The sequence below is a fragment of the Oncorhynchus tshawytscha genome, linkage group LG31, assembly GCF_018296145.1.
Source record: "Oncorhynchus tshawytscha isolate Ot180627B linkage group LG31, Otsh_v2.0, whole genome shotgun sequence".
Classification (NCBI taxonomy): Eukaryota; Metazoa; Chordata; class Actinopteri; order Salmoniformes; family Salmonidae; genus Oncorhynchus; species Oncorhynchus tshawytscha.
This window is the reverse complement of record NC_056459.1, coordinates 40,096,981-40,114,021: the sequence shown is the minus strand read 5'-3', so window position 1 is coordinate 40,114,021 and position 17,041 is coordinate 40,096,981. Positions and strand designations below refer to the sequence as shown.

The 17,041-nt window shown below is 44.3% G+C and overlaps 1 protein-coding gene and 1 long non-coding RNA gene across 3 annotated transcripts in view; one reads left to right on the top strand and one right to left on the bottom strand.

Annotated features, from left to right (window-relative positions):
• fam91a1 (family with sequence similarity 91 member A1) overlaps nucleotides 1–4,507 on the top strand; it is a 97,547-nt gene extending 93,040 nt beyond the window's left edge. The window contains exons 24-25 of one of the 2 annotated variants that reach the window (XM_042310577.1): nucleotides 2,972–3,127; nucleotides 3,171–4,507. In XM_042310577.1, coding sequence (XP_042166511.1) covers nucleotides 2,972–3,127; nucleotides 3,171–3,203 — 189 coding nt within the window. In that variant the 3' untranslated portion in view covers nucleotides 3,204–4,507. Of the gene's footprint in view, nucleotides 1–2,971 lie in introns of both variants that reach the window. The other variant, XM_042310578.1, reaches the window with a different exon arrangement.
• Nucleotides 4,508–9,155: 4,648 nt separating this feature from the next.
• On the bottom strand, nucleotides 9,156–9,827 carry LOC121841533. Its single transcript, XR_006080582.1, has 2 exons — nucleotides 9,371–9,827; nucleotides 9,156–9,319 (listed from the first exon to the last, which is right to left on the bottom strand). It is a non-coding gene; the product is annotated as an uncharacterized LOC121841533 (long non-coding RNA).
• Nucleotides 9,828–17,041: the final 7,214 nt, after the last annotated feature.

The window sequence follows — 17,041 nt, the reverse complement described above, 5'->3', positions numbered from 1 at the left end:
TCCTGTGTAGTAGCAGAGAAAACAGTCTATGACTTGGGTGACAGGAGTCTTTGACAATTTTTGGGGCCTTCCTCTGACACCACCTAGTATATAGGTCCTGGATGTCAGGAAGTACTGAGCCATACACGCTACCCTCTGTAGCGCCTAATGGTCAGATGCCGAGCTGTTGCCATACCAGGCGGTGATGCAACCGGTCAGAATGCTCTCGATGGCGCAGTTATAGAACCTTTTGAGCATCTGGGGACCCATCCCAAATCTTTTCAGTCTCCTGAAGGGGAAAAGGTGTTGTCATGCCCTCCTAACAACTGTCTTGGTGTGTTTGGACCATGATAGTTTGTTGGTGATGTGGACACCAAGGAACTTAACTCTCGACCCGTTCCACTACAGCCACGTCGATGTCAACGGGGCCTGTTCAGCCCTCCTTTTCCTATAGTCCACTTCAGCCCGTTGATGTCAACGGGCCCTGTTCAGCCTGCCTTTTCCTATAGTCCACTTCAGCCCCGTCGATGTCAACGGGGCCCTGTTCAGCCCTACTTTTCCTATAGTCCACTACAGCCCCGTCGATGTCAACGGGGGCCTGTTCAGCCCTCCTTTTCCTATAGTCCACAATCAGCTCCTTTGTCTTGCTCACATTGAGGGAGAGGTTGTTGTCCTGGCACCACACAGCCAGGTCTCTGACATCCTCCTTATAGGCTGTCTCATCATTGTCGGTGCTCACTGTTGTGTTGTCAGCAAACTTAATGATGGTGTTGGAGTCGTGGGTGAACAGGTCGTACAGGAAGGGACTAAGCACACAGCTCCAGTGTTGAGGATCAGCATAGCAGATGTGTTGTTGCCTACCCACACCACCTGGGGGCAGCCCGTCAGGAAGTCCAGGATCCAGTTGCAGGGGGAGGTGTTTAGTCCCCGGGTCCTTAGCTTAGTGATGAGCTTTGCAGACACTATGGTGTTGAATGCTGAGCTGTAGTCAAGCATTCTCAAACAGGTGTTCCTTTTGTCCAGTTGGGAAAGGGTAGTGTGGAGTGCGAACAGCTGGTGCACTCATGCATGCTTCATTGCTGCTTGCCTTAAAGCGAGCATAAAAGGCATTTCGCTCGTCTGGTAGGCCCCCGTCACTGGGCAGCTCGCGGCTGGGTTTCCCTTTGTAGTCCTTATCAGTTTTCAAGCCCTGCCTCATCCGACAATTACAAAACAGAGTTCTTAATGTTCATTACACACACGTTGCCTATTTGGCAAAACAGAAAATAGTCCCCATGTCATCCTTGTTATATTATTATTATTATTATATTATATAGCATTACCAATATCATTTGAGGAACCTGCAATAACTGATGATGGGTATCTGATTTATACGTCACACCAGATTTGAAAAGAATACAGAATCCTCATTTATAATCTCCCTTCACAGTAATGGACAAATAGGGCCAAATAATAAGGAATCCCAGTATGCAGACCCGTTCATTCTAGTGATTTTGTTATTTATGTCTAGTCTAACTGTAGATCTATATCAAATATTATTCCAGGACATCCCCTTTTGCACCAGGCTCGCTGTTCCAACACTCCGGCTGTTACACAATGTGGGCAAGGGGTGGAGAGAAAAAGATCTAGAGTAGACCAAAGGAGTAAGATCAACATGTCCCGTCTCATGGGAAAGGACTTCCCATAAATGTACTTTCTTTCATTTGATGGCATTGAGGAGAGCCCAGCATTTCATGACTACGGATGTGAGTGATACAGGGTGGTAGTCATTTAGACAGGTTACCTTGGGCACAGGGACTATGGTGGGTCTGCTTGAAACATGTAGGTATTACAGACTCAGTCAGGGGCAGGTTGAACATTTCAGTTAAGAAACTTGCCAGTTGGTCAGCGCATATTCTGAGTAGACACCTTGGTAATCCGTCTGGCCCTGTGGCCTTGTGAATGTTGACCTGTTTAAAGGTCTTACTCACATCGGCTACAGAGACCGTGGTCACACAGTGGTCTGGAACACTATAATATTTTTTTTTTAAATAGACAAAAACATAAAGGGGTCAAATACTTTTTCATGGCACTGTACATGAAAGAGCTGGCTCATTAGTACTGGTAACATACTACATGAAAGAGCTGGCTCATTAGTACTGGTAACATACTACATGAAAGAGCTGGCTCATTAGTACTGGTAACATACTACATGAAAGAGCTGGCTCATTAGTACTGGTAACATACTACATGAAAGAGCTGGCTCATTAGTACTGGTAACACACTACATGAAAGAGCTGGCTCATTAGTACTGGTAACATACTACATGAAGGAGCTGGCTCATTAGTACTGGTAACATACTACATGAAAGAGCTGGCTCATTAGTACTGGTAACATACTACATGAAAGAGCTGGCTCATTAGTACTGGTAACACACTACATGAAAGAGCTGGCTCATTAGTACTGGTAACACACTACATGAAAGAGCTGGCTCATTAGTACTGGTAACACACTACATGAAAGAGCTGGCTCATTAGTACTGGTAACACACTACATGAAAGAGCTGGCTCATTAGTACTGGTAACATACTACATGAAAGAGCTGGCTCATTAGTACTGGTAACATACTACATGAAAGAGCTGGCTCATTAGTACTGGTAACATACTACATGAAAGAGCTGGCTCATTAGTACTGGTAACACACTACATGAAAGAGCTGGCTCATTAGTACTGGTAACATACTACATGAAAGAGCTGGCTCATTAGTACTGGTAACACACTACATGAAAGAGCTGGCTCATTAGTACTGGTAACATACTACATGAAAGAGCTGGGTCATGTTCATAAGGGCACACAACAGAAAACGTTTTTAAATGTTTTGCAATGGAAAATGTACATTAGCGTTTCATATTGGATAATTCCTGCCCTGTTTTATTCAGTTTTTTTCCTTTTGGTGCCTAATGTACTGTGTTATAAACAACTGACCTTTGACCCCTGACCTGTGTGTCTTATAGGATGGCAGCCAGGGTCAGCCCGACCCTGACAGTGGAGTGTCCGGTCCTCTCAGCCAGCCCCCGGCCGAGTCTGGTGTTCCGCTGCCCGCTCTCAACCTCATCTTCAAGGATGGACAGCTGAGGGAGTGGAGTGGACGAGCACCTCCACCCCTCCACATCTCAGCCCTGCAGAAAGACCAGACCTTATAGACCCCTCCACATCTCAGCCCTGCAGAAAGACCAGACCTTATAGACCCCTCCACATCTCAGCCCTGCAGAAAGACCAGACCTTATAGACCCCTCCACATCTCAGCCCTGCAGAAAGACCAGACCTTATAGACCCCTCCACATCTCAGACCTGCAGAAAGACCAGACCTTATAGACCCCTCCACATCTCAGCCCTGCAGAAAGACCAGACCTTATAGACCCCTCCACATCTCAGCCCTGCAGAAAGACCAGACCTTATAGACCCCTCCACATCTCAGCCCTGCAGAAATACCAGACCTTATAGAACATGTCACCTTATCTCAAACACTCATTCAACCACATAACTATAACTTCCTGTCTCTGTCCTGCAAAACACCAGCCCACAGTAGCCCCACCCACCCTAAGCCATCCCCAAGACTTGATGGTGTTACTTTGGCGTGGCCATGAGGAGACTGTCTGTACTGGTCATTTACAGTGGTGATAGCTGGTGATGTCTAGACCTTATAGACCAGTGGTTCCCAACCATGAGGAGACTGTCTGTACTGGTCATTTACAGTGGTGATAGCTGGTGATGTCTAGACCCTTTAGGCCAGTGGTTCCCAACCTGTTTTGGTTACTGTGCCACCAACTGAATTCTGCTCTGCCTGGAGTACCCCTGAAGTACCCCGTCATGAGGATTTTACCATTAGGCCTGTGGTCTCATGAGTCTTCTCTAGTAACCCCTGTGGATAGACCAAATACCCCCAGGGGTCTTAGTACCCCTGGTTGGGAACCACTGCATCAGGGCATCCAGAAAACATAGGAAACTATCAAAAGTATTGACAACACTGTAATATTGAGTCCATAGAGTTCACTAGAAGTTCCCTTTAATGTCTATGTTCAATGGTTAATACATTTGCTGAATAATAGAAAAAGATTCACAAATAACTGTATTTTTTTGCTGACCTCAGTAGGTGTTTTTGATGGACTAAGCCTGGAATGGTTTGACTAGTTCGTGTCTGTAGAGCAGGCATGGTCAACCCATTGATTCTGTTAGTCACTCTCATTCAGATATATTAAAAACTGCAAACATTTCTCCCCACCCTGAAAATGTGTGGAATTGGCCCTGCATGATGGGAATGCTGACCCTCGAGCCACTTTGGCCCTGCATGATGGGAACGCTGACCCTCGAGCCACTTCGGCCCTGCATGATGGGAACGCTGACCCTCGAGCCACTTCGGCCCTGCATGATGGGAACGCTGACCCTCGAGCCACTTCGGCCCTGCATGATGGGTACGCTGACCCTCGAGACACTTTGACCCTGCATGATGGTTACGCTGACCCTCGAGACACTTCGACCCTGCATGATGGTTACGCTGACCCTCGAGACACTTCGGCCCTGCATGATGGGAACGCTGACCCTCGAGACACTTCGGCCCTGCATGATGGGAACGCTGACCCTCGAGCCACTTCGGCCCTGCATGATGGGTACGCTGACCCTCGAGCCACTTCGGCCCTGCATGATGGGTACACTGACCCTCGAGACACTTCGGTCCCATGACAGTTGGCCATCCCTGCTGTAGACTCCCCACACTAGACGAACCAACCCAACCCCTCCCTCCTCCTTCTATTTTCTATTTCTATTAACTTCTATACGTTTAGAAGCCCACCCACCCCCATGCAAAAAAAATAATCTGAAAATACCTACAGTGGGGCAAAAAAGTATTTAGTCAGCCACCAATTGTGCAAGTTCTCCCACTTAAAAAGATGAGAGGCCTGTAAATTTCATCATAGGTACACTGACAGATATATATATATAATATATATATATATATATAATGAGAAAAAAAATCCAGAAAATCACATTGTAGGATTTTTTTATGAATTTATTTGCAAATTATGGGGGAAAATAAGTATTTGGTCAATAACAAAAGTTCATCTCAATACTTTGTTATATACCCTTTGTTGGCAATGACAGAGGTCAAACGTTTTCTGTAAGTCTTCTTCACAAGGTTTTCACACACTGTTGCTGGTATTTTGGCCCATTCCTCCATGCAGATCTCCTCTAGAGCAGTGATGTTTTGGGGCTGTTGCTGGGCAACACGGACTTTCAACTCCCTCCAAAGATTTTCTATGGGGTTGAGACTGGCTAGGCCACTCCAGGACCTTGAAATGCTTCTTACGAAGCCACTCCTTCGTTGCCCGGGCGGTGTGTTTGGGATCATTGTCATGCTGAAAGACCCAGCCACGTTTCATCTTCAATGCCCTTGCTGATGGAAGGAGGTTTTCACTCAAAATCTCACTATACATGGCCCCATTCATTCTTTCCTTTACACATATCAGTCGTCCTGGTCCCTTTGCAGAAAAACAGCCCCAAAGCATGATGTTTCCACCCCCATGCTTCACAGTAGGTATGGTGTTCTTTGGATGCAACTCAGCATTCTTTGTCCTCCAAACACGACGAGTTGAGTTTTTACCAAAAAGTTATATTTTGGTTTCATCTGACCATATGACATTCTCCCAATCTTCTTCTGGATCATCCAAATGCTCTCTAGCAAACTTCAGACGGGCCTGGACATGTACTGGCATAAGCAGGGGGACACGTCTGGCACCGCAGGATTTGAATCCCTGGCAGCGTAGTGTGTTACTGATGGTAGGCTTTGTTACTTTGGTCCCAGCTCTCTGCAGGTCATTCACTAGGTCCCCCCGTGTGGTTCTGGGATTTTTGTGATCATTTTGACCCCACGGGGTGAGATCTTGCGTGGAGCCCCAGATCGAGGGAGATTATCAGTGGTCTTGTATGTCTTCCATTTCCTTATAATTGCTCCCACAGTTGATTTCTTCAAACCAACCTATTGCAGATTCAGTCTTCCCAGCCTGGTGCAGGTCTACAATTTTGTTTCTGGTATCCTTTGACAGCTCTTTGGTCTTGGCCATAGTGGAGTTTGGAGTGTGACTGTTTGAGGTTGTGGACAGGTGTCTTTTACACTGATAACAAGTTCAAACAGGTGCCATTAATACAGGTAACGAGTGGAGGACAGAGGAAGAAGAAGTTACAGGTCTGTGAGAGCCAGAAATCTTGCTTGTTTGTAGGTGACCAAATACTTATTTTTTACAATTTTTAATGCATTTGCAAATAAATGCATAAAAAATCCAACAATGTGATTTTCTGGATTTTTTTCTCTCATTTTGTCTGTCATAGTTGAAGTGTACCTGTGATGAAAATTACAGGTCTCTCACATCTTTTTAAGTGGGAGAACTTGCACAATTGGTGGCTGACTAAATACTTTTTTGCCCCACTGTACTTCTTATTGAGGTGTCTTTAAATGTCACAGTGAGACTGGTGTGGAGCTCTTCTCTTCTATAGCCTATGGATCCATCATACAGCATGTTGACTCAAAACCCTGTTCAACCTAGTTTACTTTCAACCATAATGGTATTGTTGTTGCTTGTGTCATGATTCCCCAAGGTGTAGTTCACTCTATCAGCCAGTAGAAGTTGGTGTTTTGTTCAGGAACTGGATGCCGGTCGGTTGATTAGTTGGGGGGGGTTTAGATCAACCTCGGATCAGAGGAGAGATTGACCTGAGCTAGCTACTGCCCCCCCTGCATTATGCAAAACATTTCCCTCTCTGTTTGACTGAGGGAACACCAAAGACCACATTTTTGTTTTGTGGTTAAATTTTTCTTTGGGTTTTTATTTATCTCTTTTTTTTTTCCGTCTTTTATTTGTATTTTTCTACCTTAATTATTATGACATCATCCTCTATCATGCCCAGTAGACTTCTATATCTTTATCTCTGACCAGTCCTGTACAGACAGGGCCCTCCACTCCCTCGGCCAGTTTGTTAAGATCTCTATCATGCCCAGTAGACTTCTATATCTTTATCTCTGCCCAGTCCTGTACAGACAGGGCCCTCCACTCCCTCGGCCAGTTTGTTAAGATCTCTATCATGCCCAGTAGACTTCTATATCTTTATCTCTGCCCAGTCCTGTACAGACAGGGCCCTCCACTCCCTCGGCCAGTTTGTTAAGATCTCTATCATGCCCAGTAGACTTCTATATCTTTATCTCTGCCCAGTCCTGTACAGACAGGGCCCTCCACTCCCTCGGCCAGTTTGTTAAGATCTCTATCATGCCCAGTAGACTTCTATATCTTTATCTCTGCCCAGTCCTGTACAGACAGGGCCCTCCACTCCCTCGGCCAGTTTGTTAAGATCTCTATCATGCCCAGTAGACTTCTATATCTTTATATCTGACCAGTCCTGTACAGACAGGGCCCTCCACTCCCTCGGCCAGTTTGTTAAGATCTCTATCATGCCCAGTAGACTTCTATATCTTTATCTCTGCCCAGTCCTGTACAGACAGGGCCCTCCACTCCCTCGGCCAGTTTGTTAAGATCTCTATCATGCCCAGTAGACTTCTATATCTTTATCTCTGACCAGTCCTGTACAGACAGGGCCCTCCACTCCCTCGGCCAGTTTGTTAAGATCTCTATCATGCCCAGTAGACTTCTATATCTTTATCTCTGCCCAGTCCTGTACAGACAGGGCCCTCCACTCCCTCGGCCAGTTTGTTAAGATCTCTATCATGCCCAGTAGACTTCTATATCTTTATCTCTGACCAGTCCTGTACAGACAGGGCCCTCCACTCCCTCGGCCAGTTTGTTAAGATCTCTATCATGTCCAGTAGACTTCTATATCTTTATCTCTGCCCAGTCCTGTACAGACAGGGCCCTCCACTCCCTCGGCCAGTTTGTTAAGATCTCTATCATGCCCAGTAGACTTCTATATCTTTATCTCTGACCAGTCCTGTACAGACAGGGCCCTCCACTCCCTCGGCCAGTTTGTTAAGATCTCTATCATGCCCAGTAGACTTCTATATCTTTATCTCTGACCAGTCCTGTACAGACAGGGCCCTCCACTCCCTCGGCCAGTTTGTTAAGATCTCTATCATGCCCAGTAGACTTCTATATCTTTATCTCTGACCAGTCCTGTACAGACAGGGCCCTCCACTCCCTCGGCCAGTTTGTTAAGATCTCTATCATGCCCAGTAGACTTCTATATCTTTATCTCTGCCCAGTCCTGTACAGACAGGGCCCTCCACTCCCTCGGCCAGTTTAAGATCTCTGTTTACAGCGACGGCTAGTGTTACTTAGTGACGGCGTCAATGCTGGTTCAGACCTACCTGGGTTAAACTAGTATCTGTTTTCTTTATGCCTGGCTGGAGTAACCAGATTAGTTTTTTTGAGACTGTTGTCGTTGGTTCCACTGTGCCAGCCAAGCTCAATAAAGCACAGCTCAAATATTCAAAGAAATCTAATACTGTTTGAACCCAGGTCTGCTTGGGTTATCCAGACAGCACCAAAGCCTGGACCTAGTCCCTCACAGAGAAGAACCATATTAGAATCTGTGTTCTAGCTATGACGCTGTCTATTCATAATGCTCCTCGGACAGTAGTAGTAGTAGTAGTAGTAGTAGCAGTAGCAGTAGCAGTAGTAACAGTAGCAGCAGCAGCAGACTCATGAGTACTCTTAATAGCCGTACTCTGTTCTTCTCCTCGGTTCTATCTTTCTCTCTTTTTATTTGGATGGATGTGTTCTGTCCCCCCATTTTGACCCCATAGTGGTTGTTTATTGTTGTTGATGACGATGTAGAAAAAAAGATTATCAAGAGGACCTGGTGAAGCATGATGAGTGTGTAGAGACCATTGTCTGTGTGTTTACACCATCACCTCATCAACCTACCCAATACCTGCTGCCGTTATTGACCCCTACCTTCCGTAACTAGTCACCTACCCAATACCTCCTGCTGTTATTGACCCCTACCTCCCGTAACTAGTCACCTACCCAATACCTCCTGCTGTTATTGACCCCTACCTCCTGTAACTAGTCACCTACCCAATACCTCCTGCTGTTATTGACCCCTACCTTCCGTAACTAGTCACCTACCCAATACCTCCTGCTGTTATTGACCCCTACCTCCCGTAACTAGTCACCTACCCAATACCTCCTGCTGTTATTGACCCCTACCTCCCGTAACTATTCACCTACCCAATACCTCCTGCTGTTATTGACCCCTACCTCCCGTAACTAGTCACCTAACCAATACCTCCTGCTGTTATTGACCCCTACCTTCCATAACTAGTCACCTACCCAATACCTCCTGCTGTTATTGACCCCTACCTTCCATAACTAGTCACCTACCCAATACCTCCTGCTGTTCTTGACGCCTACCTTCCATAACTAGTCTGCTATCGATGGATTGATCTATTATTGACTCCTATCCTCCATACATAGTCTCCTATCGATGGATTGATCTATTATTGACTCCTATCCTCCATAACTAGTCACCTATCGATCTATCAGACCCCTATCTGTCTGGTAGCCCTTTATCAATACATCAGTCCCAACCCCCTCCCTCCATGCCTCACTCCTAACCTCCTCCACAGTGTTATAGAGGTACCAATAGTTTTATATAATGTCAAGCTTGCGTTTTAGGAGTCTTTGTTGTAGCTTGTTTAATGGGACTGAATGATAATATTGATGCTGTTGTATTTTATTAAGTAGGTACAAAACATGACATTCCTCCACATTTTCTTCACTGTCCTGAGATATGTGTTCTGATTATTACAAAATGAAATGTAAAAAGTATAAATAAATATGTAATAATAAAATAAATGTAACATCCTACCCTCCCAAACAAATGTGTTTCTGGTATGTGTATCTCTGTAAATATTTCTAGTTATTCTAAAGTTATCTCTGTAATTTACAGGTTATCGCTGTCAATTTGGTTTCTGGTATGTCGTCATGTATTGTTATTCTGCTTGGTGGTGACTGGATCACATTAGTTTGAGCGGTGCTAGATGCTGTTGTCTGGTGAATGCATTAGGTACTTCCCTAGGCTTTGCTTCCTTCCATCAGGCCGTCTGATTGGCCAGCAGCTCTCTCAGCCACAGTAATTACCAGGAAGCACAATGTGCCATGTCACCAGGGGGCGTAGAGGAAAAGAAGTGGGTCACCTGAGGACGACAGACAGGAATGCTGTGGATAAGTGTCAAATGGCACCCTATTCCAGGGTTCTGGTCAATAGTGCACTATGTAGGGAATAGGGTGCCATAGGGCTCTGGTCAATAGTAGTGCACTATGTAGGGAATAGGGTGCCATAGGGCTCTGGTCAATAGTAGTGCACTATGTAGGGAATAGGGTGCCATAGGGCTGTGGTATAAAGGAGTGCATTATGTAGGGAATAGGGTGTCATTTGGGACATACTCACTGTCCCAATTCTCTGCGAAGTGTACACTTGTGCACTTCTCCCCAAGCATTTGAGTGAAGGGAAGTGTACACTTGGGTCAGAAGGGTAGATAATTGGGACGCAGACAGACAGGGTTGAGGGCAGGCTGCAGAAGGAAGAGGTGCAGCTGCAGGAATGTCATGATGAATTGTCTACTAGTTACTGTACTGCATGTATGGATGAGTTTATACTGGACCTGTATCAATGTGCTTTACAAATGTAAATTGTTGCAATGCATTCTTGTTGTTCTTGGTCCATATCTTGAAAATGTATCATTTTTTAGTTTGTTGTCAGGTTAGATTGTCAGTAGTTTATCCTTCATGTTGTCTGGTTAGATTGTCAGTAGTTTATCCTTCATGTTGTCTGGTTAGATTGTCAGTAGTTTATCCTTCATGTTGTCTGGTTAGATTGTCAGTAGTTAGGTTGTCAGTGGTTAGATTGTCAGTAGTTTATCCTTCATGTTGTCTGGTTAGATTGTCAGTAGTTTATCCTTCATGTTGTCTTCAACTTTGTGTCAAATCAAATGTATTTATATAGCCCTTCATACATCAGCTGATATCTCAAAGTGCTGTACAGAAACCCAGCCTAAAACACCAAACAGCAAGCAATGCAGGTGTAGAAGCACGGTGGCTAGGAAAAACTCCCTAGAAAGGCCAAAACCTAGGAAGAAACCTAGAGAGGAACCAGGCTATGTGGGGTGGCCAGTCCTCTTCTGGCTGAGCCGGGTGGAGATTATGACAGAACATGGCCAAGATGTTCAAATGTTCATAAATGACCAGCATGGTCAAATAATAATAATCACAGTGGTTGTCGAGGGTGCAACAGGTCAGCACCTCAGGAGTAAATGTCAGTTGGCTATTCATAGACGATCATTCAGAGTATCTCTACAACTCCTGCTGTCTCTAGAGAGTTGAAAACAGCAGGTCTGGGACAGGTAGCACGTCCGGTGAACAGGTCAGGGTTCCATAATCACAGGCAGAACAGATGAAACTGGAGCAGCAGCACGGCCAGGTGGACTGGGGACAGCAAGGAGTCATCATGCCAGGTAGTCCTGAGGCGTGGTCCTAGGGCTCAGATCCTCCTAGAGAGAGAGAAAGACAGAATTAGAGAGAGCATACTTAAATTCACACAGGACACTGGATAAGACAGGAGAAGTACTCCAGATATAACAGACTGACCCTAGCCTCCCGACACATAAACTACTGCAGCATAAATACTGGATGCTGAGACAGGAGGGGTCAGGAGACACTGGCCCCATCCGATGATACCCCCGGACAGGGCCAAACAGGCAGGATATAACCCCACCCACTTTGCCAAAGCACAGCCCCCACACCACTAGAGAGATATCTTCAACCACCAACTTACTATCCTGAGAGAAGGCCGTGTGAATGATACAAACCTTAGAATGTCTTAGAAATCTAAACACACTGCATATGGTCTGCATAATGCTACTATAGACTAGTGATGTGGTCTGCATAATGCTACTATAGACTAGTGATGTGGTCTGCATAATGATACTATAGACTAGTGATGTGGTCTGCATAATGATACTATAGACTAGTGATGTGGTCTGCATAATGCTACTATAGACTAGTGATGATGTGGTCTGCATAATGCTACTATAGACTAGTGATGTGGTCTGCATAATGCTACTATAGACTAGTGATGTGGTCTGCATAAGGCTACTATAGACTAGTGATGTGGTCTGCATAATGATACTATAGACTAGTGATGTGGTCTGCATAATGCTACTATAGACTAGTGATGTGGTCTGCATAATGCTACTATAGACTAGTGATGTGGTCTGCATAATGCTACTATAGACTAGTGATGTGGTCTGCATAATGCTACTATAGACTAGTGATGTGGTCTGCATAATGCTACTATAGACTAGTGATGATGTGGTCTGCATAATGCTACTATAGACTAGTGATGTGGTCTGCATAATGCTACTATAGACTAGTGATGTGGTCTGCATAAGGCTACTATAGACTAGTGATGTGGTCTGCATAATGATACTATAGACTAGTGATGTGGTCTGCATAATGCTACTATAGACTAGTGATGTGGTCTGCATAATGATACTATAGACTAGTGATGTGGTCTGCATAATGCTACTATAGACTAGTGATGATGTGGTCTGCATAATGCTACTATAGACTAGTGATGATGTGGTCTGCATAATGCTACTATAGACTAGTGATGATGTGGTCTGCATAATGATACTATAGACTAGTGATGATGTGGTCTGCATAATGATACTATAGACTAGTGATGTGGTCTGCATAATGATACTATAGACTAGTGATGTGGTCTGCATAATGCTACTATAGACTAGTGATGTGGTCTGCATAAGGCTACTATAGACTAGTGATGTGGTCTGCATAAGGCTACTATAGACTAGTGATGTGGTCTGCATAAGGCTACTATAGACTAGTGATGTGGTCTGCATAATGCTACTATAGACTAGTGATGTGGTCTGCATAATGCTACTATAGACTGTGATGATGTGGTCTGCATAATGCTACTATAGACTAGTGATGATGTGGTCTGCATAATGCTACTATAGACTAGTGATGATGTGGTCTGCATAATAGACTAGTGATGGGATCTGCATAATGCTACTATAGACTAGTGATGTGGTCTGCATAATGCTACTATAGACTAGTGATGTGGTCTGCATAATGCTACTATAGACTAGTGATGTGGTCTGCATAAGGCTACTATAGACTAGTGATGTGGTCTGCATAATGATACTATAGACTAGTGATGTGGTCTGCATAATGCTACTATAGACTAGTGATGTGGTCTGCATAATGCTACTATAGACTAGTGATGTGGTCTGCATAATGCTACTATAGACTAGTGATGTGGTCTGCATAATGCTACTATAGACTAGTGATGTGGTCTGCATAATGCTACTATAGACTAGTGATGATGTGGTCTGCATAATGCTACTATAGACTAGTGATGATGTGGTCTGCATAATGCTACTATAGACTAGTGATGATGTGGTCTGCATAATGCTACTATAGACTAGTGATGATGTGGTCTGCATAATGCTACTATAGACTAGTGATGATGTGGTCTGCATAATGCTACTATAGACTAGTGTGATGTGGTCTGCATAATGCTACTATAGACTAGTGATGATGTGGTCTGCATAATGATACTATAGACTAGTGATGATGTGGTCTGCATAATGATACTATAGACTAGTGATGTGGTCTGCATAATGATACTATAGACTAGTGATGTGGTCTGCATAATGCTACTATAGACTAGTGATGTGGTCTGCATAAGGCTACTATAGACTAGTGATGTGGTCTGCATAAGGCTACTATAGACTAGTGATGTGGTCTGCATAATGCTACTATAGACTAGTGATGTGGTCTGCATAATGCTACTATAGACTAGTGATGTGGTCTGCATAATGCTACTATAGACTAGTGATGATGTGGTCTGCATAATGCTACTATAGACTAGTGATGATGTGGTCTGCATAATGCTACTATAGACTAGTGATGTGGTCTGCATAATAGACTAGTGATGGGATCTGCATAATGCTACTATAGACTAGTGATGTGGTCTGCATAATGCTACTATAGACTAGTGATGTGGTCTGCATAATGCTACTATAGACTAGTGATGTGGTCTGCATAAGGCTACTATAGACTAGTGATGTGGTCTGCATAATGACACTATAGACTAGTGATGTGGTCTGCATAATGCTACTATAGACTAGTGATGTGGTCTGCATAATGCTACTATAGACTAGTGATGTGGTCTGCATAAGGCTACTATAGACTAGTGATGTGGTCTGCATAATGATACTATAGACTAGTGATGTGGTCTGCATATTGCTACTATAGACTAGTGATGATGTGGTCTGCATAATGCTACTATAGACTAGTGATGATGTGGTCTGCATAATGCTACTATAGACTAGTGATGATGTGGTCTGCATAATGCTACTATAGACTAGTGATGATGTGGTCTGCATAATGCTACTATAGACTAGTGATGATGTGGTCTGCATAATGCTACTATAGACTAGTGTGATGTGGTCTGCATAATGCTACTATAGACTAGTGATGATGTGGTCTGCATAATGCTACTATAGACTAGTGATGATGTGGTCTGCATAATGCTACTATAGACTAGTGATGATGTGGTCTGCATAATGCTACTATAGACTAGTGATGATGTGGTCTGCATAATGCTACTATAGACTAGTGATGATGTGGTCTGCATAATGCTACTATAGACTAGTGATGTGGTCTGCATAATGATACTATAGACTAGTGATGTGGTCTGCATAATGATACTATAGACTAGTGATGTGGTCTGCATAATGATACTATAGACTAGTGATGTGGTCTGCATAATGCTACTATAGACTAGTGATGTGGTCTGCATAATGATACTATAGACTAGTGATGTGGTCTGCATAAGGCTACTATAGACTAGTGATGTGGTCTGCATAATGCTACTATAGACTAGTGATGTGGTCTGCATAATGCTACTATAGACTAGTGATGTGGTCTGCATAATGCTACTATAGACTAGTGATGTGGTCTGCATAATGCTACTATAGACTAGTGATGATGTGGTCTGCATAATGCTACTATAGACTAGTGATGTGGTCTGCATAATGCTACTATAGACTAGTGATGATGTGGTCTGCATAATGCTACTATAGACTAGTGATGATGTGGTCTGCATAATGCTACTATAGACTAGTGATGTGGTCTGCATAAGGCTACTATAGACTAGTGATGTGGTCTGCATAATGATACTATAGACTAGTGATGTGGTCTGCATAATGCTACTATAGACTAGTGATGTGGTCTGCATAATGCTACTATAGACTAGTGATGTGGTCTGCATAATGCTACTATAGACTAGTGATGTGGTCTGCATAATGCTACTATAGACTAGTGATGATGTGGTCTGCATAATGCTACTATAGACTAGTGATGATGTGGTCTGCATAATGCTACTATAGACTAGTGATGTGGTCTGCATAATGATACTATAGACTAGTGATGTGGTCTGCATAATGATACTATAGACTAGTGATGTGGTCTGCATAATGCTACTATAGACTAGTGATGTGGTCTGCATAATGCTACTATAGACTAGTGATGTGGTCTGCATAATGATACTATAGACTAGTGATGTGGTCTGCATAATGCTACTATAGACTAGTGATGTGGTCTGCATAATGCTACTATAGACTAGTGATGTGGTCTGCATAATGCTACTATAGACTAGTGATGTGGTCTGCATAATGCTACTATAGACTAGTGATGTGGTCTGCATAATGCTACTATAGACTAGTGATGTGGTCTGCATAATGCTACTATAGACTAGTGACGATTTGAAAAAATAACTTGTGCTCTGTTCCTTGCCTGCACATGTTCTCAGGTTGTTCTCTCATCAAGTGATCATATTTTCTCCCATCAGGCTATAATCAATGTTCTCTCAACTTTACTAAAATGTAAATTGAGTTATGATTTAGATTGGTCCATTATCAAATAGGCAGGAACCGGGCAGGAGGGAAAATACAATCTGTATGCACTCCAATAGTGAATGGAGGAACTCTGGCGGGTTGTTTTTCAGTCATGCTGGGTAGGATACTCTTCTGGTGGGTTGTTTTTCAGTCATGCTAGGGAGGATACTCTTCCTACCCTGTTCCTGCTACCCAGTACTCTGTATGCCATGGGCTCTCCTACCCTGTTCCTGCTACCCAGTACTCTGTATGCCATGGGCTCTCCTACCCTGTTCCTGCTACCCAGTACTCTGTATGCCATGGGCTCTCCTACCCTGTTCCTGCTACCCAGTACTCTGTATACCATGGGCTACCCTGTTCCCTACCCAGTACTCTGTATGCCATGGGCTCTCCTACCCTGTTCCTGCTACCCAGTACTCTGTATGCCATGGGCTCTCCTACCCTGTTCCTGCTACCCAGTACTCTGTATGCCATGGGCTCTCCAACCCTGTTCCTGCAGCTACCCAGTACTCTGTATGCCATGGGCTCTCCTACCCTGTTCCTGCAGCTATCCAGTACTCTGTATACCATGTGCTCTCCTACCCTGTTCCAGTACTCTGTATACCATGTGCTCTCCTACCCTGTTCCTGCAGCTATCCAGTACTCTGTATACCATGTGCCTCCTACCCTGTTCCAGTACTCTGTATACCATGGGCTCCCCTACCCAGTACTCTGTATGCCATGGGCTCTCCTACCCTGTTCCTGCATCTACCCAGTACTCTGTATACCATGTGCTCTCCTACCCTGTTCCTGCAGCTACCCAGTACTCTGTATGCCATGGGCTCTCCAACCCTGTTCCTCCAGCTACCCAGTACTCTTTATGCCATGGGCTCTCCAACCCTGTTCCTGCAGCTACCCAGTACTCTGTATGCCATGGGCTCTGCTACCCTGTTCCTGCAGCTACCCAGTACTCTGTATACCATGGGCTCTCCTACCCTGTTCCTGCAGCTACCCAGTGCTTCATTTGGGAAAACATGAAATGTGTTTAGGAACATTGATCGTAACATGTTTCATTAAACTGTGGACAGCCCCTCTCTCTGCACCCTCCAGAAAGGAATGA